Source organism: Colletotrichum phormii (assembly GCF_030913505.1).
Source record: "Colletotrichum phormii strain CBS 102054 chromosome Unknown BDP81scaffold_52, whole genome shotgun sequence".
Lineage (NCBI taxonomy): Eukaryota > Fungi > Ascomycota > Sordariomycetes > Glomerellales > Glomerellaceae > Colletotrichum > Colletotrichum phormii.
Window position 1 is genome coordinate 1 of NW_026851494.1, and position 27,300 is coordinate 27,300.

Below are 27,300 nucleotides of genomic sequence, written 5' to 3' on the forward strand. Positions count from 1 at the left end.
GGAATCGCGATCCTCGTAGGGCCGTAGCTCTCCTTAATGCGCTCCAGCGGGGTGGCGCAACGCACGACGAGAGAAGCCATGCCGACCATCTTGCGAATCTGGTGCATCATGAAACTCTGGCCGTGGACCTTGGTGGAGACCCATTCGGTGTTGCGGATCTGGATCGGCTGCATGTTGACCTTGAAGGACTTGATATGCCGCTTGGCTGACGGGTCCTTGAAGCTCTTCTGGACGGTGTAGTTGTGGAAGTTGATTGTGCCGCAGTACATGTTCAGGGCCTCTTGAAGCTGGGCGAGGCGCTCGGGAGTAACTCGGTAGCGCCTCTTGGCTGCGATGTAGGCGGCCTTGATGTCGCGCAAGGCAAAGTCGAGGGGGGTGAGGTCCCTGTTTCTGGGCTTGACGCTTCCCTCGGGGACCTCTGCGGAGGTCTTGTTATCCTCGGTGGTGGCAGTCTCGGCTGTTGTCTCTTCGGTCTTCGTCTCGGGCCCCGGCTTGGCTTCGTCTGCCTGTGCGGTCGCGTCTTCATCGGCGTGGATTCTCTCCATCACCTTGGCCTTGGTCTCGGGGTCGAGCTTGTCGAGGATCGGCTTGATGTCTTCCTCGTCAACCTTTCTCCAGTATCCCTCCACATCGGCAAGCTTCTTTTGGAACTCCTCGTAGTGACCCTTCTCCTTCGCTGCCTCAACCAGCTGCTTCCACAGCCAGCTGTCGGGATGAGGGGGCAGCAGGCAGTACGTCGGCATGAGGTACTCGTACCATCTCGAGTCGCAGGTCTGGTAGCAGCTGAAGGAGTTGTTGGTGCGCTGGATGCCCCAGACACGGATCTGGTCGGGGAGGGCGGCGTTGATCTTCTCGACGATGTCCTCATCTTCGATAATGAGCTTCAAGCTGATGACATTGCCGGCGGCGTGGACGCCCTTGTCGGTTCTCGCACATCGGACTAGACTCGACTTCTTGTGGTCGTCGGCATTGGCCTTCGAGATGGCACCCGCGGCAACAAAGGCCTTGAAGAGGTCTCCCTCAATTGTCTTCTCCTCATTGTTGATCTGCATGCCCTTGTAGCCCGTGCCCGAGTATCCGACCATGACGGCAACCTTTCGCTTCGGCTTGCGTCCCTCGGCGGCGATCTCTTCGGCAGTGAAAGGGTTCTCGGTAGTCTCGGGGTTGCCATCCTTGTCTACCTTTCTGCGCTTGAACTCTTGGTACTCAGAATTGCGTCCGCGTTTGTCTGTGGCCTCACGGCTATTACCTGGTTAGACATCGTTGGCGCGAGTTGCAAACACAAAGACAAGTCAATTGGCAAGGACCAGACTGGACAAAGCTCACCTCCACGCTGAGCGACCGACATCGTGTTTCCGCTTCGGCCCGCGCGACTTCCCGCCGCGCCTGTTCTCGTCGCGGCTGTCGCCACGTCGGCCCTCCTGTGATTTTTCCACTGCAGAACCGGGCTGGGCTGAGCTCTCTGCGCGGGGCTCTGATGAAACTGACGGCTTGTTGCCGGTTGGGAGATCGGCTGGTTGCCTCGTGGGAGGGCCGCCGGCCGGTTGAGGAGCATCATCGGTCGCCATGTTCGAATTGAGGTGGCGGACGTTCTCATCGTCCGTACAATACAGGTGGAGTTATTGCGCCCGCCTACTGCAGAAGCTCTTGTCAAGAAATTTTTCTGCGAGCTGCAAGGCTGCGGGACGCGGCGCGGAGCAGCGGGGCCACTCGGCTGAACACCGGCTGGCGGGGTCTCTTGAGAGCGCTAGCCTTAGATAGGCCTAGAGGCATCTTGCCCTGCACAGACCTCAATGCACCTCATTTCTATCTCACTCTCATCGCTTTTCACGCCTCAATCTCTCACTTCGAATAATTGAGTTCTCATAGAGCATGAAAGCCGATTTGGGTATGTCTTCAACACAGCTTAAACTGCCCTTTGAGGCTCCTATCTTATCAGAGAAACACTCGGGCTTGGGAGGTGACTCTTTCCACTTTCACGACAACCTGACACGAGTTGCGCCGTCTGCCGTCAAGCTTGGAGGGATGTGAAGCATAAATCTGACTTGCGGCCAATTCAATGTGGGTATGCTGTCGGACAGAGATGAATGCGATTGGTCTGAGATTCAAACCTCATGAACTAATACGCCAATACGATGCCATAACCGATCTCAAGCTCTCTTCACCTCGCCTCTTATGCCTCTTGTGCCCATCTTGCCCAAGCATACTCTTCTCTTTCCGATCTCAGACTCGGAAACAGACACCGCCAAACTTTCTTCCTATCTGGCTTCTTTCAATTGGTCTCGCACTCGGTCCCGAATCACATAATTTCAGAGCATCGCAATCCGAACGTTCGCTTTAGGCTTTGTTCAGATCCGAACCGGTCTTGTATCCACCATGCCAAAGCACAGAAAGTCCCGCCTCGGATGCAAAGAATGTAAAGAACGAAAGGTCAAATGCGATGAATCGCAGCCAATCTGCATCAGATGCAAAACCTCGGGAAGGAACTGCTCTTACCAAGAGCTCGTTAGCAGCTTGCCAACGTCACCGGCTCGTACGCCTACACACCTATCCACGCCCCAAGCTCCGAGTCCCCAATCCTCGGTTTCCTCCAGCCGTCATTTGCAACCGCCCTCAGCAGTACCGGATTTGAATGGCGTACGTACGTCATTGAATCTATCAGACTTATTTGATGACTTCTTTTCGGAACGCTTCAGCTTGTTCCACTTCGACCTTCTCCTTTTCTTTAGAGGCCCTCTGACGGATGTCCTCGTCGCTCTGCAGTCAGAAATGGGCCCCATCATGCGTCTGACGTATACTGAAGCATTGAAAGCGCCATACTTGATGGACCAAGCACTAGCTTTCACGGCCGCCTACAAGAGCACAGTCGCTAACGACGAAAATTCAAAGGCGCTTTACCTCACGCAGGCAATGAGCCTCCAGACGAGAGCCATAGGTCATCTGGATATCGGGGGCCTGCAAGTTACCGAAGGCAACGTCATGGCGCTGTTCTGCTTCACCTTACTGCTTGGTCAACAAACTCTCTTCGAAGCCTTCGCCGCCGCAACCTCCATACCAACCGTGCTTGACAGACTTGTCCAATGCCTCACACTGCACCATGGAATCCGGAGCATTGTTGTGGAATCCATGGGCAAATTCCATTTCCTTATGCAGGAGCTTCTCCCGCACAATGCGGCATATTCTATGGAGACCGGCACACAAGTCATTCATGGCACCGAGTGTGATAGCTTGCTTCAACGACTGAATGAAAATGAAATGAACGAACAAACAAGAGGTATCTACATAGATGTTGTCAAGACCCTGCAGTATCTTTTCGATTTTGTGCGGTCTGAGGAGAGTCGCAGGCTCATTGTCATTCAGGAATGGCCAGTTCGAGTGTCACTGGAGTACATCAAACTGCTCCAACAACGACGCCCAGAAGCCCTGGTTTTGTTGTCTTACTATGCCGTGCTATTACACTGGACAAGAGACTACTGGGCCGTTGGTAGCTCTGGAGAATTTCTCATAAGGGCAACTTCAGATCACCTTGGGACTTACTGGAAAGAATGGCTCGAATGGCCGAATTCGATGCTGAAGGAAGACGAGATGATGGATACAGCATAGCTGAAAATTAGCGGATGATGATGAGGAAGGCTCATTGAGACTCGAGAGTTGACGACCGAAAGGTTGCATAGTTTAGAATAAGTATGCATGTATTATGTCTAATGTACATGAAAGAAGCGAAATGTAAGTTCTCATCGCGAGTTGCTTTGATGAAAAGGACCCTCGTGATGAATATAGAAAGAAAACGGTTCTTTAAACCACTGCCATCATGTGTACGGCACTATCAGAGCCCCTGGAACATTGGTGCAGCCCTCTTGGTGGTATTAGACTTCACGGGGCTGTCAGAGCAAGACCAGCACTCTGCCTTCGAAGCATCTCCACAGCCGTCATTGATGATGGAGTTCTGGGGGTATGGGCACAGAATACGGTCGTGCGTCGCATTGCCAACAGAAATCTGAATGGGCGTCTGATCGGGCGCGGTGCCGTTCTCAACCCAGTTGCGCAGTTGCTCAAAGAGGCCAGTCGGGGTGCCGCTCACGCCCCCGAAGCAGTGGCCCAGACCGGGAGCCTCGAAGTAGCGGTAGAAGTCCTGAATATCGGGGATGACTTCGTTCACGGCATTGTAATAGTCTTCAGTGCCGCCGGGCGGGATGATATTGTCAGCCTGTAGACAGGATGTTAGCTTGCTGATGACCTGGTGCAGAGTTCTGGTGATGTATGCGTACCAAACCGTGAAAAGTCACCATTTTGCCCCCGGCAGCCTTGAACTGCCTCAAGTCGGGGTCGGCGGTCTCGACCAGTGACTCATATTGCTGTCGACCAGAGTACACGAGCGCATCATACTCCTCGCGGCTCATAGCCGTCAAGTCAAAGGTTTCTGTCGGAACGGCAAGGCTGATAAGGAGCAATGGGCAGGTGACAGAATTCGGAATTGTACCGTTGCGCCATATACAAAAGAGAGATCCCTCTACTGCATTTAGGTAGTTGTGGGTACATATAGTTTCCGTCAGCAGGTATCGTGGGCTGGCTGGCGCCTGCCCTGGGCGAAGTGGGACAACCGGATTAGTCATCACGGCCGGTTAAGGTGGGGCAACCACCCAGGCCGTCCCCACCTACTTCGATCGGCCCCTGCCCACAATGTAAATAGGAAGAAGAACAACAACAGCAATTATCACGGACATCGACGTGATTGTTGCCGAAGATACACCCTCATGAGGAAATGTATCACGCCTGTGATACCAACAGTTTCGTTCTTGGCAACAAAAAGCTTGAGCCACGCGGTGCCGAGGTTAGAGGGCTCATCGACGCAGCCCTTCTCACTGCAGCTCGTCAACACAATGCCTGGCTGGTTGTAGGATGTCGGCTTGTTGCCCGTGAAGTCGGCCCCGGGCAGGATACCGTGATACGGCCGCTTGTCATCCGCGGTGACGTGACCGTGCCACGTAGCATTGACAACCGTCGCAGCGGCCTCGGAGATGATCTGCTGGGTTCCGTTCTTCTGGGCGCAGGTGATTGATTGGCCGACGAGAGAGAAGAGGTCAAAGGACTTGAAGCAGGCCTCGATATCGGAGATGACTCCGTCCGTAACACCGTCGAGAGGATCGCACTCGGAGGTTGCTGTATTCACGATGGCATCAAATTCGCAAGGGTACGGAAACGCGCCGAGCTCGTTCATGACTTGATGGGGCCAGTAGACGAAAGTTACTAACTTGTTCCAGTTGACGGCCGGGGCGCCCGCTACAATGCCATCGTAGATATCGGGGTAACGCTGAGCGAGCATGAGGCCTTGTCGTCCACCCTGGGAACAGCCAGCCCAATAGGAGTACTGAGGGTCTTGGCTGTAGTAGCTCTTGATCAAAGACTTGCCAATGATAGCCTGAGGTATTGTTAGCAGATGGATTCTCAGTCTCCAAAAGATTGATTTGGGAGTATGGCTCATAATTACCTCGTCCATGAGAGAAACGGATGCCAAATTCTGCAGGTTGTACAGATTGACGTTGCCAGGGCTGTTCAACGCCCACGGACTAGGCTCATTCGCGGATCCGAGGCCGGCATCCGTCGTGATGGTAGCAAAACCTTCCACAATAGCTCCATTCATCGCATTGTAGCTTAAGAAGAAGCGGCCAGCAACCCATCCTCCTCCGCCCACGGCCATGAAGCGCTCGTTCCAGGTCTCCAGAAGCCATGCCTCGGTGATGAGCTTGTCGTTCTGGCCCGGGTGCGTATACGTGATAGTAACATTGCAAAAAGTTGCGTTCTTCAGTTCGACGGCCGGGGAGGTGTATCGGAATGCCGCAGGGACCGAGGCGCTGTAGTTGGTGACCAAGTTTGCCTCGAGAGACAGGGTTTCGGCTCCGTAAAGGACTGGGCTGAACTTGCTGGGGATGCAGCTCTGGGCGAGGGAGAGAGACATCGCGATCGGAAATTGAGCTTGTGAAGCTCGAAGTGACCAGGAGAAGCGCGACTTGAGATGTAAGGTGATGTGATTGCTAAGAATGTCGAACATAGTTTCTGTTATGGCGACTCAAGATGGATTTTATATGTCTGCCATAATGGTGAGAATTTGGATGCCCAGAGTTCCATCGTCTCCGAGAAGATGGAGATCTCCATGATCGAGGCTCAGCATCTAGCCAAGGTTGTAAACCAAGCCTCGGAAAACTAGCATCTGCCACCTTGTTGTCGGATTTGGAACTTTGGGAAGTCTTCGGACAGAGCGTCGTATGATTGGATGCTGACACCCCGCGGCGGCCTGAGTCACTCACCGTACGCCGGACCCGGGTACCGACCGACGCACGCCGGGCTGACATGGGACTTTGCGCGGGATGTACTCGGATTCAACAGTGGGTCGCATTGAGTGGCTTAGAAGATGTAATGACGACCCCGTCTTCAGCCCATTGCGAATGCTTCTAGAAGTCACCAGGATTTGCATCCACATGCAGTGATGTCGGTAATTGAAGTACGGAGTACTAGGCATCTCCGTCTTTCGAAGGAGAATTTCTTCGGCTAATGCGGGGGGAACAGCGGATCAGCATGGTTCCCAAATAGAGGCTAACATTACAAATATGTCCATATAAACAACAAAGGCGCAGGGCTGTTAGAAGCGACAAGTCACAAATACATTCAGCGAACTTGAAAGATTCTATTGCAAGGTCCAAGATTTGGATATTTGTAGGGTAGTCTGACTCTAGGTTGCACAGCGCATAGATGTCGCTCTGGAACTATTGGTGTGCTTATTTCAATCGCATCACTAATTGCACGGAGCAGACTTTGCGGCTGTATTGCGACTCAGAGCTAAACATTGCATTTGTAGTCACATCACTGCGCATTGCTACTTCCCCTAGGTATCGAAACATGAACAATGATCTTGCCCTTGGCATATCCCTCCCGCAATCTCCTGTAAGCATCCGGCACCTGCTCGAAGCCCAATGTCGAATCAACCACCGCCTTAGTTTCTCCCTCAACCATCAACCTGCCGATACGTCGGAAATAGTCCGCGGTGTCCTGCATGCGTACGAAATAGAATCGTTCTCCTCCCAAGATCTTTGGGCAAATGATCTTGCTCAACATTGAGAATGATCCCGAAAGCGTGAGACTTTTTCCAACGCCCACCATGACGAAAGTTCCGTTTGGCTTCAAGATGGCGCTGCTGTTGTCGTACAGCTCGGAACTGCTACCAACGTTGTCGATGATCAGATCAAAGACCTTTCCCCGGTCCTTCAACTTCGATAACATGTCTTCTTTCCTGTAGTCAACGACTTCATCCGCGCCAAGCTGTCGGCAGAGATCGATATTTTTGGTGGAGCACGTCGTCACAACCTCAACGCCCAAGGCTTTCGCCAGTTGAATAGCCCATGTGCCTGTGCCGCCACTCCCTCCGTTGATGAACACCTTGCCACCAGATTGAAGTGCATCTGGCATCAGAGACTGCCAGGCTGTTGTCGCTGCTGTGCCAACGGCCGCGCCTTGATCAGGATCTATGCCATAGGGGAGGGGTGCACAGTGAGCTACTGAGATGACAATGTATTCTGCCAATGTGCCTCTTTGGCCGACACCAGCATACCCCCCGAAAACAAGCTGTCGATTTGAAAGCTGGAGTTAGAAGGATGTGTAGCCACGACGCGGCCGCAAAAGTCCATGGCGGGTGTGGCAGGGCGTGCGACCATCAGGCGTCCGATGACAGTTGATTCAGGGACTTTGTAGTCTGCCGGGTTGAGCGATGCACTGATGACCTCGATAATGAGCTCGTCTTTTCCCAAATCCGAGGGGCTTGGCATGGGCGCTGAGTTGTTGAGAGTAAGCGAATCCTCAAGCTTGCCGTTGATGGCAGAATACTGCCAAGCTTTCATGGTGTCACCCATTATCCGTTGTTTCGGGCTCTGCTGTCAAATTATAAAATACTGTAATGCGGGGTTGCGTCTGCTGGAAAAGAGTTTGGATTAATTAACTTGGCAACCTTAAACACCATCTGGAATTTATATGTCTATCGTATGTAGTAAATTTGATCATGGATCTTTGCCGGCTGTTCAACTCCGCGCAATTCTAGGTCTAGGTTGTTGCGGAGCGGAGTTTTTTCCAACTCCAACCAGACGCTGAATCAGGTAAAAGTGACCCGGTATTGGCAATTCATCCGAATTAAGCTTATCTTCCCGGTATGTTTCCGAATATGCTGGGAAGGTTCAAATAGACGATGAAATCCACAAATGTTCAAATCCATTCCAGTACCTTACATTACTTAATTTCCAGAAATACCAGAGAGCGCCCTGTTGGAATAGGCCTACATTAGGCAGCAGGAGGTTGCTGCCGCGGTCCGTTCCAGCCACGGTGGTCCGTGTGGCTCAGCCACACGAGGGTGCTATACCCCAGACTTCCTGCCGCCGCTGGCACCTGGTTAGACTTCCACTCAAGAACAACAAGAACAAGCAATATCACCACTACAGTCGGTGATCGTTGCTACCCACGATACTCGAGTATTTTCCTTTTCCACCTGTGAATCCAACACGCCCCAATTGCAGAGGTGACTGCTTCTCCCTCACTGCGCTTCTTCACTTGCACTGGCGGAGCGAATTGAGCACAGCGAAGATCTGAAGCAGAGACGCCCGGGCCAGCTCAGGTCGCTGACAACTGAACGACATGACCAACGGACAGGGGCGTTTTCAGATGACGGCAAACGAAAGGCCTCCCTAGCGATAGCGGGCTAGGTCACTTATTATTATGTCTGCAAAGTTCTGCAGTCAAAAATTATAGCGGTTGTTCCGTCATCGCATGAGCTGCCCAGCATGCAAACAACGGGAGTCTTCACGGACGCGGCGGGACCGGAGTTACACGCAGCGTCTGTCAACCGTTGAAGCGTGCTTTCGTGGAAGTATGCCGTATTCCCGAGTTCGTCCCTTCATTTGAGATCCGAAGCGCGCGGCGCAGGCGGGGAATAGACTTTCTTCTCCATCCTTCGCGGTCTAATCCCGGGAGGTTGAGGTCTTCTCCGGTTAGTAAGCACAGAACACGCACGACACGGTACCCTAAAAAGGAATCATTCTCCAGTTTTGGGGGGTCCCTTGGGTCCTGAAGGGGGATTTAAGTCGTTGCCTAGTGATCCTTACGGAAACGTGCTTACGCCCGTCGCCGATCATCCCGTGTTCTCGTAATTTCTGCCGGCACATGGTGAGACCCGGAAGGCTTTAGTGACAATTAGTCCCGGGTAGCGCTGATCCTACTCCGGCTGTTGTGATCCGCGATTGCGTGTATAAATCATAGAGGTTCTCACGTCAAACCTCGGATGATTATAATGTGAGCGTTCTTCGTAGACGATAGGAGGTTTCTCTCGCCATTTTCAACATCGCTACAATCCTCGGGAAAGAATCAATCATGGTTTCTTCACGCTTCTTGACGCTAGCTCTCAGCACATCGGCGTCGGTCGTGGCAGCTTTAACGACACCAGCGAGGAGTGAGACAGCAACTGCTCAATGCAACAAGGCCCTGCCGAAGGGTCGCGCACCTGGTAACGAATACACGATTCCTTACACCGACAAAGAGGGCCGGTCAAGAGACTATCTCTTGTTCCTACCTCCAAAGTACTCCACAAAGTCCAATAACCCCATCATCTTCTCCTACCATGGTGGAACCAGGACACCAGAGTCGCAGCGAGATCTCGACCGACTAGAAAGTCCATACTTCAATACCGACCACATCGTGGTTTATCTTCGTGGATATGAGGTAACTAGCCTTGTAGTGAAAGCACACGAGACGTGCTGATATGATATCACAGGAACGATGGGAAGGCACTCCAAATATCACCAAGAGAAACGACATTGAGTACACCAGCAATGTTTTAGACGATCTTGAAAAGACATACTGCATCGACACGAACCGCGTTTTCATGACTGGAAAATCCAATGGTGGTGGCTTTGTCAACTATGCTGCATGCCACAACGAGCTTTCAACGCGTTTCGCTGCTTTTGCGCCTGTCTCTGGCTCGTACTACGTCGAAGGTGCTGAGGGTTGCAATCCCAAGACCGTCGACATCCCATGCAACCCAGGACGGTCCAACATCCCCCTCATTGAGTTCCATGGCGGAATCGATGGAACCATTCCTTACGAAGGTAACCCAAGCCGCCGGGGCGCCTGCTTGCCTGACGTATTTCACTGGGTGACCGAATGGGCTCTTCGTGATGGTCTCAACGAGATGGCGTGCGAGAAGAATATCACATCGCGTGCGCAAATGTATCGCTGGGGCTCAGGCGACAAGAAGGGCCTCGTTACTCACGTCTATGAGCATGACGTGGATCACAGTTGGCCGTACACTGGGGAGAATGCCGATAACAAGGAGCACGGAGATGGTCCGGCATCCTACAATGCGTCTTCATATATTATGGACTTCTTCAGCAAACACACACTGGCTTAGGACAAATAGCATGTTCACTACTACGGCCTAGATCTAGATCATAGTAATGACATTATAACATCTCAGATAATCACTACTTCAAAATTCGCAGGTCAATTCTGTTGTTCTATCCTCCTCCATCACCGCCTCCCCCTCCTCCGCCTCCGCCATCACCACCACATCCTCCGTCTCCGCCGCCACCGCCTCCATCCCCTCCACCACAATCACCACTATCAAAAGCCACATAGACTCCATCGAAGACAAAATACTCGCCTTTTGTTCGTCTCTTTCTCTTCCTGATAGGATTGGTGCCGCCAAGCACGAACTTTGCCTTAACTTTGGCAGGGTGGCCTGGTGGAACCGCAGCCGCATCAGCGACGTAGCCGTCTCCTCCCAGCTCATCCATGATAAGATCTTTAGGACAATCTGTGCCATACTTCTTCGTCCACTCAACCCTCGTGTCATTGAGGAATATGCCTGCTGCAGCAGCCGACGTGATGTGCTCGTAGTCGATAAGCCTCCTTGCGACGCTGAAGCTCCACACCCAGTAACATCCCGGATAAAGCCGGTGCGTATGCCAAAGAAGATCGATAGCCAGGGTCGGAGGCACAATGCAGCGGCTCCTCAGCAAATGAGTTCCTGACTTGGACCGGAAGATCGTATCCATGTCATACTCAAGCGGGCGTGAAGTAAAGGTTCCCTCGGCAGGCCGTCCAAGCAACTTGATGAATCGTTCGTAATCGCCAGTTGAGCGGCCGAGACTCGTGGCAAAGGAAGTATCACTGTCCCTTGCCAAGAGTATCGTCTTCCAAAACGCAATCTGGCTGTTCAGAGTGTCTCGTAGGTCATTGAGAGTAGGCCAGGGTGCCAGCTGACACAGTTCTCCATCCCTGCTGTGTAGGTTATTTTTGACACAGACGTCCCGCCTCTTCCCGATCCTCACATCCGTCCACTCAGACAAACTCCATTGTTTTTTGCCCATAATGGTACACCAGGCAATTTCACCACCAAAATCGTGCATCATGATCGCCGGGTCAGCTTTAATCTGCAGACATGGCTGCTTGTTCGAAAAAGGTGAAAGCAGCTTTGACTTTCGCTCGGGTTGCCATGGTGGGTACCGCCACAGCTGGAAGGATAGCCGCGGACTATCGCTCCTCTTATTGTAGAGTTCCCATTTCTTCTGGGCCTTTCTGTCGGACCATGTACCCGAGTTATAGAGGTCTAGTAGACGCTTGGCTGGGAAATGATGATGGTTCAGGCCATAGTTGCGATACTTCCCATCCCAAAGATACCGGTGAAATTTGCCAGGGGATAGAAGATGGCAGTACCAGATGATGGCAACGTCCCTACAAGTACCGGCTGTTTAGAGTTGCCACATGGACGCTGGTCTAATTATGGAAACTCACCATGGGGGTGGATAGTCATGTGGCGCAACGCCGAAGATGCGTAAGTAGCGGATGTAATTGACATAGCGCCATTCTGAGTATGCTAGAGCTTCGTCTTGGATACCACCCGCATCATCATGTTTGAAGTACGGTATGAGTTTCAGGAAAAGCTCAATGATTTGGATATGGCCCTGCACAGTGATTAAGATCATACCATCCCTTGAATACCCCAAGTCACTTACGGCTGCGGCGGCTTGAAGCGAACTCTTGATCTTGTCCTTTGGCCAAGGGTCTTCAAATACGGACGGCATGTTGCAATTTTGTATGTTGATATGATTTATCGGGCTTTACCTGGTGTTGTTGATGGAACATGGACGGTAATCAGGCATTTATCTTTGGTCAAGAGCGGGAATGCAAGGGTCACGCATAATATCTCGCGAAACTGCCTGCCAAGTCGCTTGTAAACCTTGACAGCGGCGCAGATTCCGCGCCGCTAAGCCCGGATTCACCTAGTCGAGCGCTCCATCCCACGGCGCCGAAGCTGCGGTAAGAGAATCTGGATTAGCGTCTGGGAAGCCGATGGTATGCACACCGCCCGAGAGAGGAGGTTCGGGGTCATGCGCGACATGATTGCCCTGAAAGGGCGCGCAAGGCGGATTGCTCGCCCTGTTTTATGCCCGTTCTCCGAAGCCGGTTGGTGTCTTGAATCGACAACGGCTGCGCCTCAACACCACATGCAACTGCTTTCAGCTCGTCGATCACTGCCAGGGTAGTTGATGGCTACGATTTGTTTCGCGACATAACTTTTGTGCCTATTTAATGGTCTCCCAAGGAGAAAGGAAACTGGTAATGTACATCGACTTGAATAGCAGGAAATCTCGAGAAGAAACATCTTTAGTAAGTCCCGATCCTCTCTACCCATGACGGTTGAGCCGTCTGCCCAGGCTTTCGATAGCTTGACTGAACGATGTGATCCGCTGCCAACTCAAATCCTTCGAGGCGTGCACCTGATCCATCCAAAGCCCAGAGAGTGAGCGCGACGGTCTTATTGCCGTTGTAGTTGAGGATGCCTTCGGGGACAGGGAAGCGCGTTTGCGGGCCGAGGTAGTTGACTGCATGGATGTTAGATATACATGTATGCACGGTAACGATAGTGAGATGGATTGAGGAGATTTACTCACCGTATTTAAGTCAAACCCCCCACTTCCTGGCACCCCCCTGTTTCTGGCACCCACAAAAACGCGAAAATCCACCACAACCCAATGCCCACCCCCAACCTCCTTTTATCACAACATTTTCAATTCGCGTCCAAATGGGCTCATCTTTTGCACATACCTTCTTCTATATCTAATGCCTCAATATACCGAAGATCAGCTTCGTCAGGCTCTCGAGGACATCTCAAACGGCAAGAGTCAAAAGAGAGCCTCATTGGAGTATGGGATACCACGATCAACCCTCCAACTACGTCTCCAAGGTGGTCAGACTAGGAAAGTGGCTTTTGCTGACTGGCAGAGGCTGTCTCCTGACCAGGAGAGTAAGCTGGCACAATGGGTTCGCATTCAGGCTTCGCTGGGCCTCGCACCAACGCACCAACAGGTGAAGGAATTCGCAGAGCGAGTTCTGGCTGCTGCTGGGGATACCAAACCACTGGGAAAAGGCTGGATCTATGCCTTTGTGAGAAGGAACCCTATCATTAAGGTTCAGAGAAGTCGTTCTATCGATTCTAGACGCGTTAATGGGGCATCTACTGAGGTCATTAGGAACTGGTTTAAGTTCCTCGCTATCCCTGAGATCAAGGACATCAAACCAGCCAACAGATATAATATGGATGAGACTGGCATCCTCGAGGGTCAGGGAGCTAATGGGTTAGTGCTGGGTATGGCTGAGACGACGTCTGTTCGCAAGAAACAACCTGGGTCGAGGGCATGGGTCTCTATCATTGAGTGTATCTCAGCCTTGGGTAGGGCACTTCGTCCTCTTATCATTTTCAAGGGGAAGACAGCCCAACAGCAGTGGTTTCCATTACATCTCGTTCCATACGATGGGTGGGAGTTCACAGCAACAGATAATGGCTGGACTATAGACTTAACTGCCATTGAATGGTTAGAGAAGGTGTTCATCCCACAGACTATGCCTGAGGCTGAGGGGGAGGCTCGACTGCTGATTGTGGATGGGCATGGGAGTCATACGACGACAGACTTCATGTGGAATTGCTATATTAACAATATCCATTTACTGTTCTTACCACCACACTCCTCTCATGTCCTCCAGCCTCTTGACCAGTCTGTCTTCAGCCCTGTTAAGTCAGCCTATCGGAAGGAGCTCGGTTACTTGTCTCAATGGAACGACTCTACCATTATAGGTAAAAGGAACTTCCTGGACTGTTACCAGAAGGCTCGACTTGCTGGTCTATCAGTCTCGAACATCAGAAGTGGTTGGAAGTGGACTGGTCTACACCCTGTGGCGATGGTTAAGCCCCTGATGAACCCTATGGTACTACCTGAGCCTCCTGCTAAGCCCACCACACCCAAACCAACTAGTCAGGGCAGAAAGCGATGCCATAATGGTCAACAAACTACCCCTGTTGAGCCATGGGATTCTGCCTCCTCTGCAGTGGTCTGGTCGACACGCAGGAAGCTGGCAGAGCTCAGCGGTCAACTGCACTTATACACCCAACTCGACAATGATACCAGCACTCAACGGCTGCTATTCAGGAAGGTGAAAAAAGGCTTCACAGAGCAGGCCTGGCAACTGGCAGCTGCCCAGCAGCAACTAGCTCACCTGAGGGCTCAAGTTACCAACGCTGCAGTGAGGAAGAGGAAGACTGTTCAAATCGATCCCAACACGAAGTTCGCGAACATCAGGGATATCCATCGGGCTCAAATCGAAGCGGGTGAAAAGGAGGTTATCACGGCTGAATCCAGCGACTCTGAATGCCCTAGTGAGGCTGGCAGCTGTATTGTAGTGGGTGTGGTTGAGGATCAATAGTTAATAGTAATGAGGAGGTCGGGTTGTGATCCCATCGTTTTTGTGGTGCCAGAAACAGGGGGGTGCCAGGAAGTGGGGGGTTTGACTTACCGAATTGATATCCGCTGACGAAAAGCTGCGCGCGGAAGAGACTTGCCTCTCCAGTTGAAGCCGTCACATTCGAGATGACATAGCTCAAGGGGATGTCGTAGCCGATCGGCATATCCAAGGGAAACTCTGTCTTATAGAAAGCGACCCCAGAGTTCTTGGTACCCTCAAACAGTGTTACCGAAGCCCAGTCGGACGTGGGTGCTCCTGGAAGATGATAGCCTTGACGTTCCGCATAGAAGGCACCCTCATTCAACGGACCACGCGTCTTGTCAGTGTAGTCTTCGGCCCCCAAGTTGCCGGTTAGCTTCCATGTCATGTCGGACTGTTGATGACCACCGAGAGAAAAGTCGACAATGCCGCGCGGGAGCTTCATCCAGTCGGACCGCGCCCAGAAGTTCATGCTCATGCCCATGCGGTCGATGACAACAGTGAACACAGAAGGGCCAACGAGTTTCAGACTTCTCAGATCGAATAATTGCGTTGAGTTGGCAGTGTGAGAATCTCCAGCAAAGGACCCGAGGAAGGTCTCGTTGACCCAGACAGAGTGACTGTAGGCAAATCCGCCAGCTGTCGTCACACTGAAGAATAATTCGTTGCCGGACGCGGTGAAGTGGCCTCTGTAAATGAGCGAACCGCCGTGGAAGCCGTAGTCACTGCAGTAGAGAGCTGTTGGTGTTGTCAGATTTCGAAGGTTATTGCTGCGCTCCAGAGTTGCTTCAGTCCAGGCAGAATCGTCGTAGCCGTTGGAGACTTCCGGGAGCGAATCGATTGAATGGCATTCGAGTTCAGAGAAGACAGGCATGTTGAGAGTCGAGCTCTCGAACACGACCTCAGCTTGGAGCCTGCCATTCTTCCTTTGAACGTTCGAAAGGGGGACATTGTTGAAGCTAAGCGTGCTGTCCACAGGGACCCCGCCCAGAACCTCGAGAGTAGTAGTAGCATTGATGTCTCCCGTTAAGTGGAGGACACCATCAGCAAAAGTCGCATTCCGCAGAAGGTAAGGCCCTTTTGCAAGGAGTTCTGCTAGGGGGGCTGTGTCAGTTGGCTGGGGGGGCTGTGTCCCACTTTCTCGAACTCATCCGACCAATGAGAGGCCAGTGATTATTCCGACCGATTTCCACTACTGCCAATTGCCAATTGCCAATTGCCCACTTCCACTTCCACTTACCCACTTCAACCCACTTCAACCTCGCCGTCGCCGCCCGCGAAAAGTGAAGCTATCGCGACTTTTCGATGGAGGCACCGCCAATTGACCCAACTGCCCCTGCACAGTTGGAAGAGTACGATATACCCAACCAGCCGCATCTCGCACCGGTCGCGACGATTGAAGAGCTCCAGGAGCACCTGCAGGCCCACGCGCGCGAGCACGGCTTCGCTGTGATCCGACGGAACGCCGGCAACTACCGAGGGGAGCCCAGACTGCCCCCGCGCTTCAAGATTGCCTGCGACCGCGATACCTCCCGCCAGCCTCGTGGCTTCGGCACCCGCACTACGTCCACTCAGAAGAACAATTGCCCCTAGTATGGAGTTGCTTCCGCCCGAGCTTCCGACGATTGGCAGTGGTCTTTTACTCTCAAGCACGCCACCCACAACCACGCACCTTCCTTGGACCCCTCAGTCCACAAGCTTCACCGGAAGCTTACCACTACGCAGCAAACCCTTCTCGAGACCGTCTCCAAGCACAAAGCCATCAAATCACGTGAGGCAGCTACTATCGTTCGAGATGCCGTCCCTGGGTCCCTCGTCAAGCAGAAGGACATCGACAATGCCCGCCAGCGCCTCCGCCTAAAGGAACTCGATGGCCGCTCCGCGATCCAACAGTTCGTCGGCATCTTGACTAGTATGGGATATAAGCACCGCATTCAATGGTCGTTGGAGGATCCCAACCGGCCTACGGGCTTTGTCTGGACCTACCCATGGTGTGAGATCATGTGGAAGCGGTTTCCTGAGGTCATTGGGCTCGACAACACGTACAAGACTAACCGGTTCAAGATGCCGCTGTTTCAGGTAAGATCTGATGTTCAGGAGACCTCATCTCTCCTAAACTCTGCTTCTTTCTTTGGGATGTGTCCTAACACTTCCCAGGTCACTGGTACTACCGACATTGGTTCCTTGTACAATTGTGCTTTCGGTCTCATCTCAACGGAACGTCGTGAGGGCTACGACTTCTTCATCGAGTCCGTTGAGTCCATTCGGGCTGAGATTAATGCCGAGCGCCCAAAGGTGGCCATCACGGACTTTGAGGAGGCGGTGAGGTCGGCAATAATGGCCACTTGGCCCGATACCCAACTTCAGCTCTGCATCTTTCACATCAACCAGAATGTCTCTCTTAACGTCAAAAGGAAGTGGAAGGGGCCTGGAGGGCCAATCGACGAGCTCGACGTCACTCGTAATAGGGAGGCCGCAGAGGATGAGGCCATTCAGAACCTCAACGATCGAGCCCGTGCCAACGAGGCCCTCAGCCGCGGCCAGCAGCCTCAGGAGATTCCTCACACACCTACCGGCTTCTGTCAACTGTGGGCTTACGTCATGTATGCCAACACTGAGGACGACTTTGACGCTGCCTGGGACCGCCTGTTGGAAGAGTTTGCCGACCAAGACTTAGCTCTGAAGTACATCACAGACACCTACCTTCCACTGCGATATCAATGGGCCAACTGCTTCATCTCCCAGTGCGAGAACTTCGGCGTCAGGACCAACAGTCCCACCGAGACTGCCCACAAGGATCTGAAGTCGTATGTCATCAACGGCAACTCCGACTTATACGCCGTCGCCCAGGCAATTGAGGAGATGCTGCGCAACAAGGCCCGTACCTACAGGGAGAGGGTGGCGGCAATGGAGTCTCGCACTCGTTATGAGTACCTCCGCCGTGACTGGCTTGAGACCGTCTCCAAGGAGGTTGGCCTGAAAGCACTGGAGCTGATGAGTGCCCAGCACCAGAGAGCCCTTCCCTCACTGCCAACTGACCAGATTCCTCGCCCTCCCGATCTGCCGCCGTGCTCCGGCAGCTTCACGAACCAGTACCGTCTCCCGTGTAGTCACAAGCTGCTCGATCTCATGAAGCGCAAGGAGCCACTTACGAAGATTTACATCCACCCTCGTTGGTGGTTGCGTCAGCCGTTGGTAAGTTCATCTCGTCGGTTCATGGGTTGTACTGACTCTGCTGCCAAATCAGAACGTCAGAGATGCCCTGCTCAACATCAAAGACCCTGCCGTTGTCACCACTCTGCGTGGGCGCCCAAAGAACAAGAACATCGCCTACCACGGCACCTTGCCGACCCCTTCCTCCTCAGGGGCAACCACCTCCTCAGCAGCACCAGGCCGGCCAACGGCGAGGGCACCTAGACAACCTCGCAGAGCTCAGAACCCAGCGTCGCGACCAGTTAGGCAGAGCATACGCCGTAATCGGTCAGCGTTCAAGTACGACGACGAGGACGAGTTGGCCTCGCAGAGCACGCAGTCGACCATAATAGTGGGCGGAAGTCAAGTGGTGGAAGTGGAAGAAGCCCAGCGACCGGCAGCGAAGAGACGAAGTAGACGACTTCATGTATTGAAGCTCTCAGCGTTTTTCTGTGCGGGAGAGCTCAGACGAAAATCAGCGTAGTCTATCAAAGTTATGCGCAATGCACAAATCTCCTTGATACCTGCAAGGCTGGTCTTATTGCGAGAATTGACTTATCAACGTATACCTGCCACGGGTCGTCGAAAATATTGAAGCCGCCAGCATGATGTGATCATAGTGATGCTTAGGGTAGGCAACATAGATAGACCGCACTCGTGTTTATATCGGCGACGTTGGGTTGCTTAGGTTCAGCCTGCGACCGAACTCATTAGCTAAGAATAGGCAAAAGTTGCCCAAAATCATTTCAATCTGCGACGCTGCCCGCCCTATTCTCAGCTGTTCATTTCGCCAAGCAGTGAAAGTCGCGGGGGCCCAGGTGAAACCTGCGCAAGGACGACTGCAGAGTGTCATCGCTACAACCAAGAATAAGGATTTAGTTACATTTGAATCGCAGGGCCGAGTTAACCTTCTGGAAGGTGCTGGTGCAGCGCTCCAAGGCGACCTCTAAAAAGAAATCCTACCCCGGAGCTGCCCTTACCAAGCATTTTAAAAAATGGAGTGATGTAGACTTTAAGTGGTCGGGTCCTTGGGCCAGATTGCAGATCAATATCTGGCATCCCTTGCAGGTTTCATTGGTGTGGACACGAAAATCCCACCTCGCCCACACGCGCGGTTTGGCCTTTGATAAGGCGTGCAGGGCAAGCAAGGTGCAGAGCAGGCATTGAATTCTGGACCATGCACAATCCGTGCTCGCGAGGTTCACCTACCTTCTTCAGTAAGAGGAATTCGTTATCAACAAACGGGTTGCCGCATTCGTTCAGCGGAGGGTACGGGTGCGTCCCGGTCGGTGAGGAGTCGGCGAGTTGGTGGGAATCTGGGTCTTTTACAACGGATATACCTTACTATCGCAGGCAAAGAGGCCTACGGTCCACTATCAGGCCCGGTTCATGTCCGACAAGAAAGCGTTCATCCACTTGTTTGGTCAACGCTCAGCGCCACGATGGGCCGTAGAAGGCTGTTCGGACGATCGGGTGTTGTCCGAGATCTTTCGGCTCGCAAATTGTTATCGACGCCTCGAGTTCGGACTTGGGAATGGATTCAGGTTGTGCGCCGAAGTCGGACTATGACACCCGACATTTAAGCTGCTTTAAAGCATTGGATGCAGTCCAGGCTCCCCATGCAGTGCCGGTATTTGAGGCGGGCACTTAACAAGGTCCCGAGCGGGAGTCATAATCCGGATGATCAAGTGAGGCACCCCGTGGTGGTTCCTGCATTCGCGAGGCTTCCAATCGTCTTAATCAGAAGAATTTGTTGGTCCCGACGCACTCCCACCTTCCAGAAACCTGCTTGAGAGGGGCATCGAGGTTGCGGCGCATGACGCATGCAACATGGGCTTGATCAATATATCGTGTAAATCCCGGGAATCTTTGTAGTATTTTGAGTGACGAAAGAATCGGGGACAACATATTCCAAATTGACGACAAGAATGATATCCTAGCGAGTATGTGCAGTGCTTAGGTGTAGTGATATTCCTAGCTAAGATGATGCTGGAGTCCGGAGAACGCTGCGGGCATTGTTCAGTCTAAGTTGACACGGAGAAAGTCGGTCTGCAGCAGAAAGAAACGGAGTGATCCTCGCAACTCGGGTTCTTACCGCGCGTATCCGCAAAACTTTTCAGACGAACCAGCAGCCCATAAGTCACAACTGGGGCCATAATCCATCACCTTCAGGTTTCTGTCGAGATTAACATCGCAAGACGTCTCTCCTTGAGTCCTTACCCCCACGGGCCACAGCTCAGTCATCGAGAGACCGGGGAGTAGTGTGGGGCCAGAGGCCATTGTCTGTGCTCGTTATCGGTTACCAAGACCGAGAATGCACTGTCATCGGCTGCCTCACCGTTGCAGTTGAGGCTTCCACGGAGTCCAAGAGTCCTTGGCGAAGCGCGGCGATTTTCTCTGTGTGGCGTACGAAAACATTCGTGATGAACGACTGACTTTTTCCTACGCCTTAAGGCTCCGCCACGGCCTGCGTCATGTTCGGTTGCCACCGCCGGCAGCAAACTGTTTCCGGAATTTCGAGGGGCTCCCACACGGATCCGAGATTTCGTGAGTACGACCGGTCATAAGTCCGAGGGACGGGTGCTGTTACTCGACAACGCCTAAATAGGACCCCTGGTCGAGGTATCGGAAATTTTCGCGATGGAAACTGCGGGAACTATTTTCTAGTGGAATGTAGTTGAGCAAGTTGAGTGTCAGAATTTTCTTCTCAACTCCTTCTCAACTTGCGTCAGATCCATTTCAAGAAAGAGAAGGAGGGACTGAGCCGGAGGGAGCTATTGAACGAAATCTCGCTTCCAGGATACGTCATGTGCAGATGTGGTAGGTAGCATTGGAATGTGATGGGAGATGCCACCTCCCTTTTTGTGTCTCTAGCGGGAGGCTTATCCCTGTTTCTGAAGAAGAAAGCGAACAAATGTTTTTCAGACACCGGACGATTCAAGCATAATGCGCTCTCAACCGCAAACAACAAACAAACAATTAAGGGAGTTCAGAGGGAAAAAGAATGCCCGTAGAGCCAGTGCACCGGGAACCTGGGACTAACATTCAGGAACCCCCAAAGACACGTGGGCGACTTGACATCGGATGGAAATGAGGGAAGCTGGGAATCGTCCTGTTTCCAACTCTTTAATTCTCACTCACGATGCCTGGACGTCGGAAGTCGACCGAACTTCTGTAAGTGTAAAGGCCCCCAAATGTCCCTCAATCGGGGATAGGAGTCTGTCCGTGACGTGGGATCCTCCCAGGACCGGGCCAACAATTGCAATCCAGACCTCTGGGACCTTCGCTTCCCAATAGCGTTGCAGTCCCCATTCACGTTGTCACCACCCGCCCGCTTGTCCAAGCCCCATCCCGCTGGCTGGGCTGCTGTCATGTGCTCGCTAGGAGCATCGCCCACCCCCCGTGCGACGACTTGGCTCATTAACTTGGCTCCGTTATTATTCAGCCATGGTAGCGCCTTATTAAGCTACCAAATCTCCTTCCAGGGCGAGTCAATTACCCGCTCTATCCTTGTCAGCCAACTGCCAGTGGATGCCCTTTTTCTGGAGTCTGCAGAGGGGAACCGAGGGGGGAGCACAGACAGGAAGGCAGAAGAAGAAAAGGTAAAAAAACGTGAAACTAGCTCTATCCTGTCACTCGCCCATCAACCTGATACGCCAGTTCTTGGGTCGTTAACGGCACTCGCTGGTCCACCCTACAAGATCTGATAACGGGCTTCTCCCCGGATCAGGGAGGCATTGTAGCACCATTCAGCTTGGCAGCGGGTCGACGTCGTTTATCTGAGTTTGAACCATCGTTGCTATCCCACCGTCATTCTCTCATGACAGGCCCAAGTCAAGCTTCCGGATTTGGGGCCTGGATTTTCCTCTAGACCCGCCTGTCCAGGTTTCCTGGGACTACAGAGTGCCACCCGACTTGTCCGAAAGAATCGAGACAGCCCGTCCGCCAAGACCGACCTTCCCTGGATGCAGCCATTCCTCAGCGTCGGGGGCATCATGCGCAGAGACTTAGAGAGAAGCTCCCACTAGCATCTCTACATTGGAAAACGGGGCCGCCGTCCCCGTTCCTGCGGATATCTCCTGGTGCTCAACGACACCCATGGCGCAGGTCATGGAGCCCATTGGGAATAATATCTCTAAACATGTAGACCTTGGGTAGCGACCGCTTGGCCCGCTCGTCGAAGCGAATGCGGATATGAGCAAGGAGGCTCGGAGTGATGCCAAGAAACTTGCAGTATAGGGGAGAGGGGAGCTTAGAGAAGAAAAAGTTGACGTCTGGTGGTATTGTCGTGGTCATGTTAAATAAGGCTCGTAGGACCGTCTGCTTTTGCTGGTGATCAGACCTTGAGACTCAACACACACGTGCTCGCCGTCATCACTCACCCACATTCACTCATTATCTGACAACATGCGTGCTGCTCTCATCTCCGCCCTCGCGGCCGGCGCCGCCGCCACCCGCCCGTTCCTCAACGAGCCGGATACCGGTATCGAGCTTGCCCTTGGTGACCTCGCCGTTGGTGCTCTGCCCAACCTCACCCAGATGGTCGGCCTTCCTGACTTCGAGTACGCCGCTCGCAACTACCTCCCCATCAAGAACTACACCTACTACCGCAACGGTGCCGCTGGCGAATGGTCTTACCGCAACAACCTCGAGGTCTTCGGACGCTACCGCCTCCGTCCTCGTACCATGGTTGACATCACCAACATTGAGTCTACCCTCAAGTAAGTCCGAGCTTCGAGCTTCCTTTTCAGACGAACCCCCTTTGCTGGGTTCCTGGCTTTATTGCAGATCGCTGACTCGCGCAGCACCACCATCCTGGGACACAACTTCTCTGCTCCCATCTTCATCAGCCCTGCTGCCCGCGCTGATTACGCTCACGCTGATGCTGAGCTCAACCTGATGAGGGCCGCTGCTGCGGAGAACATCCTCTACATGCCCGCCCTCTACGCCGCCAAGACCATTGAGCAGATCGCTGAGGTTAAGGCCGAGGGCCAGGTCGCCTTCCAGCAGGTGTACCTCACCACCAACGAGACCGCCACCCAGGTCCTCTTCGACCGCATCAAGGCCTCCGGCGCCAACGGCATCGTCTACACCGTCGACTCCGCCGCCGATGGCAACCGTCACCGCGCTGCTCGCTTCGCTGTCGGCTCCGCTGACTCCGACTACTCCCTCATTACCTGGAACGAGTACCGCAAGCTCTCCAACATGACCGACCTCCCCATCCTCATCAAGGGCATCATGACCGTTGAAGACGCCGAGGCCGCCATCGAGAACAAGGTCCCCGCTATTATCCTCTCCAACCACGGTGGTCGCCAGCTCGACGGCTCCCCCTCTTCCCTCGAGGTCGCCCTTGAGATCTACGAGAAGGACCCCGAAATCTTCCAGAAGATTGAGGTCTACGCTGACGGTGGTGTCCGCTACGGCGCTGATGTCCTCAAACTCCTCTCCCTCGGTGTTAAGGCTGTCGGTCTCGGCCGCCCCATCATGTTCTCCAACATCTTCGGCCAGGAGGGTGTCGAGAAGGCTATCCAGCTCCTCAAACACGAGATCGCCATCGACGCCGGCAATCTCGGTGTCCCCGATCTGAAGAAGATTGACGCCAGCTACGTAAGTCGAACACAATCTAGATGGCCCTACTCAAACCACACACTAATAACCTCAACAGGTCAAGTGGACCCCCAACAACTGGTACTCTTAAGCGTTTCGCTGGGTACTAGAAAGAGAGTCGGAATATTGAGGGGATCTTTTTGCTTGATTCGCACGACGTAAATGATACCACATGAGTGCTGTACATACTCTTTCCTTTCTAGCTGAACATAGCCTATGCCTGCGAATTGATACCCCTCAATCAAAATTTCTTTGTTTTCGATAAAGAATCATTGTCCATTGCACGTGTTGTTTGACCTCAATAATCGGATCTGAGTGAGCCAGTCCTGTTGTTCTATTACATGAACAATGTGTGAAATTACAAGGTGTAAAGAAACGCTGGAACAATTTCCAGGTTAGTCAAAATCTGAAGAGGCAAAAAGCCTCCAAACTCCATTGAAGTCTATATAGTTCCAAAGATTGAAACTCGAATAAGTGCCATTGAGGCTTTACTCCTAGCTGCCAGTACCATCATCGTTCACGCTTTTCTCAAGACGATATCCCACCTCCACATGACAAACTAACAAGTAAGTCCACTTACTCACCCCTATCCGTACTAACAACTCGTCAGCCTTACACACTTCACCATGTGTATCACTACCTTCATCGTCCGCACTTGTGCCAAGTGCAGCAAGGAGATCAGCCGTCTGCAGCAGGAAACCGTCAGTTGCAAACGTGCTTCTCAGACTGATCCAAAGTGTTTTGGAAAGATTGAAGACTATCGATTTTTCAAGAAGCTTTGTTCTTACTGTCATCCATCATGCAGCTGCTTCTCAGACGACGCGTTGAACAAGATTCTTGGCTCCGATTGGGACTTTTCCTCCGCCGATAAGCTGCAAGATGACCACGTTCATGCTCCCACCCCCGAGGGCAACGATACGCTTGAAGACGAGGTTGAGCGCATGTGTCATTGTGTGAAGAAGATGCGGCTGAGTGCTGATGGTCGAACCAAGTAATAGGTGTCTTGTTCCGAATGACAAAGAGGTGGCAAACTGGCAATGGCGTTTTACTGCCCGCACAGATCGAACCGTAGTGTTTCCTAGATAGAACGGGGTTAAAATTGACTTATGGATCGGTAAAGAAAACTTGGCTCTCATAGACTCTATCGTGATTTTCAACAAAGCATAATTCGTGACTAGCCTATGATGTGATCAAGTAAAAGCGTGTCTGGTATGGTGTTTCGGACTTCGACATGAATACCAAATGTTGGAAGCGATCATATTCTCACTGTAAACTACTCTCATTGAGTATACATGTACGAAGTGCCGCACGCAGTATTGGATGTTTCTCCCACTAAGTACCTGCTTTAGGTAAGATGGTATGACAACTTTCCCTCTATCCCGCGGACTAGTGAGAATGGCCATCGATATTGTATAAACCATGGCCATTGATCTCAGAATGCTGACTCATCGCGATATCTAGTATTGAGTGACTTCTGGGCTGCCGTTTTCATAGGGCCGCGAAACTTAAACACTCGAAGACTGACGTTGAATCATCGCTGGAGGCTCCACCCAGCAATGTTTAGCATGTGGGGCCACCCATGAATGCATGCTACTTTAACCTTCTGGTGTCGTTGATACATGAGTTCTAACATAGATAAATGAGCAATAGCATTTTACCCCAGTGGCTGATCGTGGTCGGAGAAAAGTCGCGACCTATCTAGGTGGGACTTCCGTGTCTCCGCGATGTTGCGTAGTTCGGCATCTTCTTCCGTCTATATTTCCACTTCCCGAGATCTGCTCGGCTCTCGGCAACATCGAGTGGCACAGCTTGCCAAGACATCTATTCCTCTAGATTTGGGCATGATACATGGAACACTGCTAAGTGAGCTCAAGCTGATACCAAGATCTATGGAGGCAACATTGGATAAGAGCAAACACCCTGCCTCACAATACAGGAGTGGAGGCAACATTGGATAAGAGCAAACACCCTGCCTCACAATACAGGAGTGGAGGCAACATTGGATAAGAGCAAACACCCTGCCTCACAATACAGGAGTGGAGGCAACATTGGATAAGAGCAAACACCCTGCCTCACAATACAGGAGTGGCGCAAAGTTTCCGTTAACATTGAACTCGTGCACCTGAACCAAACGCTAGGCTGCTGCCATCTCAACACGAGACAACGCGTTTTGAGAGACAAAGTCATCGGTCGTGAAGAGGTGCGCGTCTGCTCATCTGTACTAGCGATAAGCATGTTGCCGCTAGGTCGTTCAGCTATGACTTTTAATCCGACACTCGCATTGCACTATCTAAAAAGGCCTGGGTAAGCGGGGGCAACTCAGCAGTTGCACACAGCGCTAGTTAGTGAATCATGGGTTTGCGGATCGTCGGACAAACTTTCGATACCGAAGGACAGAAATTCTGTACAGAGCGAATTAAAAGGAGGCGGCACCATCTTTTCACTCCCGTGTCTACGACACATATGCAGCCCTCCCCATCTTACGAAGGGAAAAAGCTCCACGTCACACCTTCTTTCCGGCCAGTCTTATAGTCCCCCCTCTCGCCCTTACAGCGCCGGCTGTTCCTTCGGGCCCGCTGGGATTCTCGGCCCTTCTCTCGCCCAGGAAACATGGCCACCTTCTCATTCGGAGCCTCCGGGCCGGATTCGATGTCTCCCGACAGTGACCAGCCAGGTTTCGCTCGGCGCCTCATTGCCTGCGTTGCGTGCCAGAAGCGGAAAGTCAAGTGCAGCCGGGTGATGATGATGATGATGATGTATTTAACGTCTGGTAACAAAAGGACGTGCCGGGCGCTATGCCGACATGGTCTATGCTAATCTAAACTATGTTACAGGCTACCGTCTTCACCTAACGTTCCTGTTCAATGACTCGGGCAAATTTCGGAAAAGAAATTGGTCTCCTCTATCCATTCGCTAGCCCCCATGATGATGATGGATCATATTGATCCCAAATGATCCTTATCTTATCATCACGTGACTTGTACCATAGTTCTTCCGTTCCGTGAGAGGGTGCCTTGTGTCCCCTTGTGCTGTGCACCCCGATAGTCTAGTGGTGAGGATATCTGCTTATCAACCGGGAATTTATCCCTAAGTCGATTCGCAGGGGACCGGGGTTCAATTCCCCGTCGAGGAGTTATTTTTAGCCTGTAACATAGTTTAGATTAGCATAGACCATGTCGGCATAGCGCCCGGCACGTCCTTTTGTTACCAGACGTTAAATACTCATCATCATCATCATCACCTTGTGCTGTGCATGTATGGCGTATCGTAACCGTCGTAAGCCTGCGGGGCAGGCCCTGTTCTTGGTCGTGCATGTTGGGTCGTAACACTAGAGCCTAAGAGCCTAGTAGATCGTCCGGTATAAAGTAAAAGGGGCATACTTCCTAGTAGCCGTTAGATCCTCTTTAGGGATACGGGCAAAGATTCGGAGGTCCTCCTTTAGTTAGGCCAGAGCCAGGGCCTGGGTCTGGGCCCGAGTCTGCGTCTGGCCTTGGGGCCGGGTTAGGTTTCGGATACGGGCCGGGGCTGAGGCCGCCACATCGGCCCAGTTCCGGCGCGGGGTCGGAGCCGCCGCCTCGCTACCTATAATCCTCTTTAAAGCTTAGATTATATAGGCTATCCCATCGAGTGCCACTTGACCCCATTTTCGCCAAGGGCGGGGTAGAGCCAATAAGGGGTTGTGAATCTATT

General features: G+C 52.5%; 10 protein-coding genes and 1 non-coding gene across 11 annotated transcripts; 6 read left to right on the top strand and 5 right to left on the bottom strand.

Moving 5' to 3' along the window:
• On the bottom strand, nt 1–1,626 carry BDP81DRAFT_187328 (pseudouridine synthase; the record flags this gene model as incomplete). The annotated part of the gene is made up of 2 exons (XM_060582371.1): nt 1,327–1,626; nt 1–1,242 (listed from the first exon to the last, which is right to left on the bottom strand). Coding segments are annotated over exons 1-2 (1,484 nt in total), but the record flags the coding sequence as incomplete, so codon positions are not given.
• A 750-nt stretch (nt 1,627–2,376) lies between these two features.
• On the top strand, nt 2,377–3,603 carry BDP81DRAFT_336807 (uncharacterized protein; the record flags this gene model as incomplete). The annotated part of the gene is made up of 1 exon (XM_060585952.1): nt 2,377–3,603. The coding sequence occupies one exon, from the start codon at nt 2,377–2,379 to the stop codon at nt 3,601–3,603; it is 1,227 nt and encodes a 408-aa protein (XP_060437416.1).
• A 223-nt stretch (nt 3,604–3,826) lies between these two features.
• BDP81DRAFT_336772 (Tannase/feruloyl esterase) lies at nt 3,827–5,956 on the bottom strand (the record flags this gene model as incomplete). The annotated part of the gene is made up of 4 exons (XM_060585950.1): nt 3,827–4,207; nt 4,269–4,388; nt 4,751–5,419; nt 5,489–5,956. The coding sequence occupies 4 exons, from the start codon at nt 5,954–5,956 to the stop codon at nt 3,827–3,829; spliced, it is 1,638 nt and encodes a 545-aa protein (XP_060437417.1).
• Nucleotides 5,957–6,796: 840 nt separating this feature from the next.
• Nucleotides 6,797–8,173, bottom strand: BDP81DRAFT_486083 (zinc-binding oxidoreductase). Its single transcript, XM_060595196.1, has 2 exons — nt 7,659–8,173; nt 6,797–7,617 (listed from the first exon to the last, which is right to left on the bottom strand). The coding sequence occupies exons 1-2, from the start codon at nt 7,899–7,901 to the stop codon at nt 6,859–6,861; spliced, it is 1,002 nt and encodes a 333-aa protein (XP_060437418.1). The 5' UTR covers nt 7,902–8,173; the 3' UTR covers nt 6,797–6,858.
• A 1,232-nt stretch (nt 8,174–9,405) lies between these two features.
• On the top strand, nt 9,406–10,441 carry BDP81DRAFT_456220 (carbohydrate esterase family 1 protein; the record flags this gene model as incomplete). The annotated part of the gene is made up of 2 exons (XM_060593140.1): nt 9,406–9,753; nt 9,806–10,441. 2 exons carry the CDS (start codon nt 9,406–9,408, stop codon nt 10,439–10,441), a joined length of 984 nt encoding a protein of 327 aa, XP_060437419.1.
• A 106-nt stretch (nt 10,442–10,547) lies between these two features.
• Nucleotides 10,548–12,116, bottom strand: BDP81DRAFT_336766 (uncharacterized protein; the record flags this gene model as incomplete). The annotated part of the gene is made up of 3 exons (XM_060585949.1): nt 10,548–11,766; nt 11,827–11,996; nt 12,048–12,116. The coding sequence occupies 3 exons, from the start codon at nt 12,114–12,116 to the stop codon at nt 10,548–10,550; spliced, it is 1,458 nt and encodes a 485-aa protein (XP_060437420.1).
• A 1,941-nt stretch (nt 12,117–14,057) lies between these two features.
• Nucleotides 14,058–15,862, bottom strand: BDP81DRAFT_187373 (galactose-binding domain-like protein; the record flags this gene model as incomplete). The annotated part of the gene is made up of 2 exons (XM_060582372.1): nt 14,058–14,101; nt 14,884–15,862. Coding segments are annotated over 2 exons (1,017 nt in total), but the record flags the coding sequence as incomplete, so codon positions are not given.
• Nucleotides 15,863–16,075: 213 nt separating this feature from the next.
• On the top strand, nt 16,076–16,669 carry BDP81DRAFT_443651 (uncharacterized protein). The gene has a single exon (XM_060591748.1). It carries the CDS (start codon nt 16,117–16,119, stop codon nt 16,402–16,404), a length of 288 nt encoding a protein of 95 aa, XP_060437422.1. The 5' UTR covers nt 16,076–16,116; the 3' UTR covers nt 16,405–16,669.
• Nucleotides 16,670–17,409: 740 nt separating this feature from the next.
• Nucleotides 17,410–18,381, top strand: BDP81DRAFT_362582 (uncharacterized protein; the record flags this gene model as incomplete). The annotated part of the gene is made up of 2 exons (XM_060586448.1): nt 17,410–17,799; nt 18,087–18,381. 2 exons carry the CDS (start codon nt 17,413–17,415, stop codon nt 18,351–18,353), a joined length of 654 nt encoding a protein of 217 aa, XP_060437423.1. The 3' UTR covers nt 18,354–18,381.
• Nucleotides 18,382–22,410: 4,029 nt separating this feature from the next.
• On the top strand, nt 22,411–23,847 carry BDP81DRAFT_387958 (FMN-dependent dehydrogenase; the record flags this gene model as incomplete). The annotated part of the gene is made up of 3 exons (XM_060587047.1): nt 22,411–22,724; nt 22,809–23,610; nt 23,669–23,847. 3 exons carry the CDS (start codon nt 22,411–22,413, stop codon nt 23,699–23,701), a joined length of 1,149 nt encoding a protein of 382 aa, XP_060437424.1. The 3' UTR covers nt 23,702–23,847.
• A 2,798-nt stretch (nt 23,848–26,645) lies between these two features.
• Nucleotides 26,646–26,743, top strand: BDP81DRAFT_t390. The gene has a single exon. It is a non-coding gene; the product is annotated as a tRNA-Asp (tRNA).
• Nucleotides 26,744–27,300: the final 557 nt, after the last annotated feature.

What these genes read in the sequence shown, in the direction of transcription:
- BDP81DRAFT_486083 (XM_060595196.1), bottom strand. Translation starts at nt 7,901, where the DNA reads ATGGGTGACACCATGAAAGCTTGGCAGTATTCTGCCATCAACGGCAAG. An exon ending in TGGACTTTTGCGGCCGCGTC is followed by an intron (nt 7,618 to 7,658) that starts GTGGCTACACAT and finishes TCAAATCGACAG; the next exon opens with CTTGTTTTCGGGGGGTATGC.
- BDP81DRAFT_443651 (XM_060591748.1), top strand. Translation starts at nt 16,117, where the DNA reads ATGGAGGCACCGCCAATTGACCCAACTGCCCCTGCACAGTTGGAAGAG.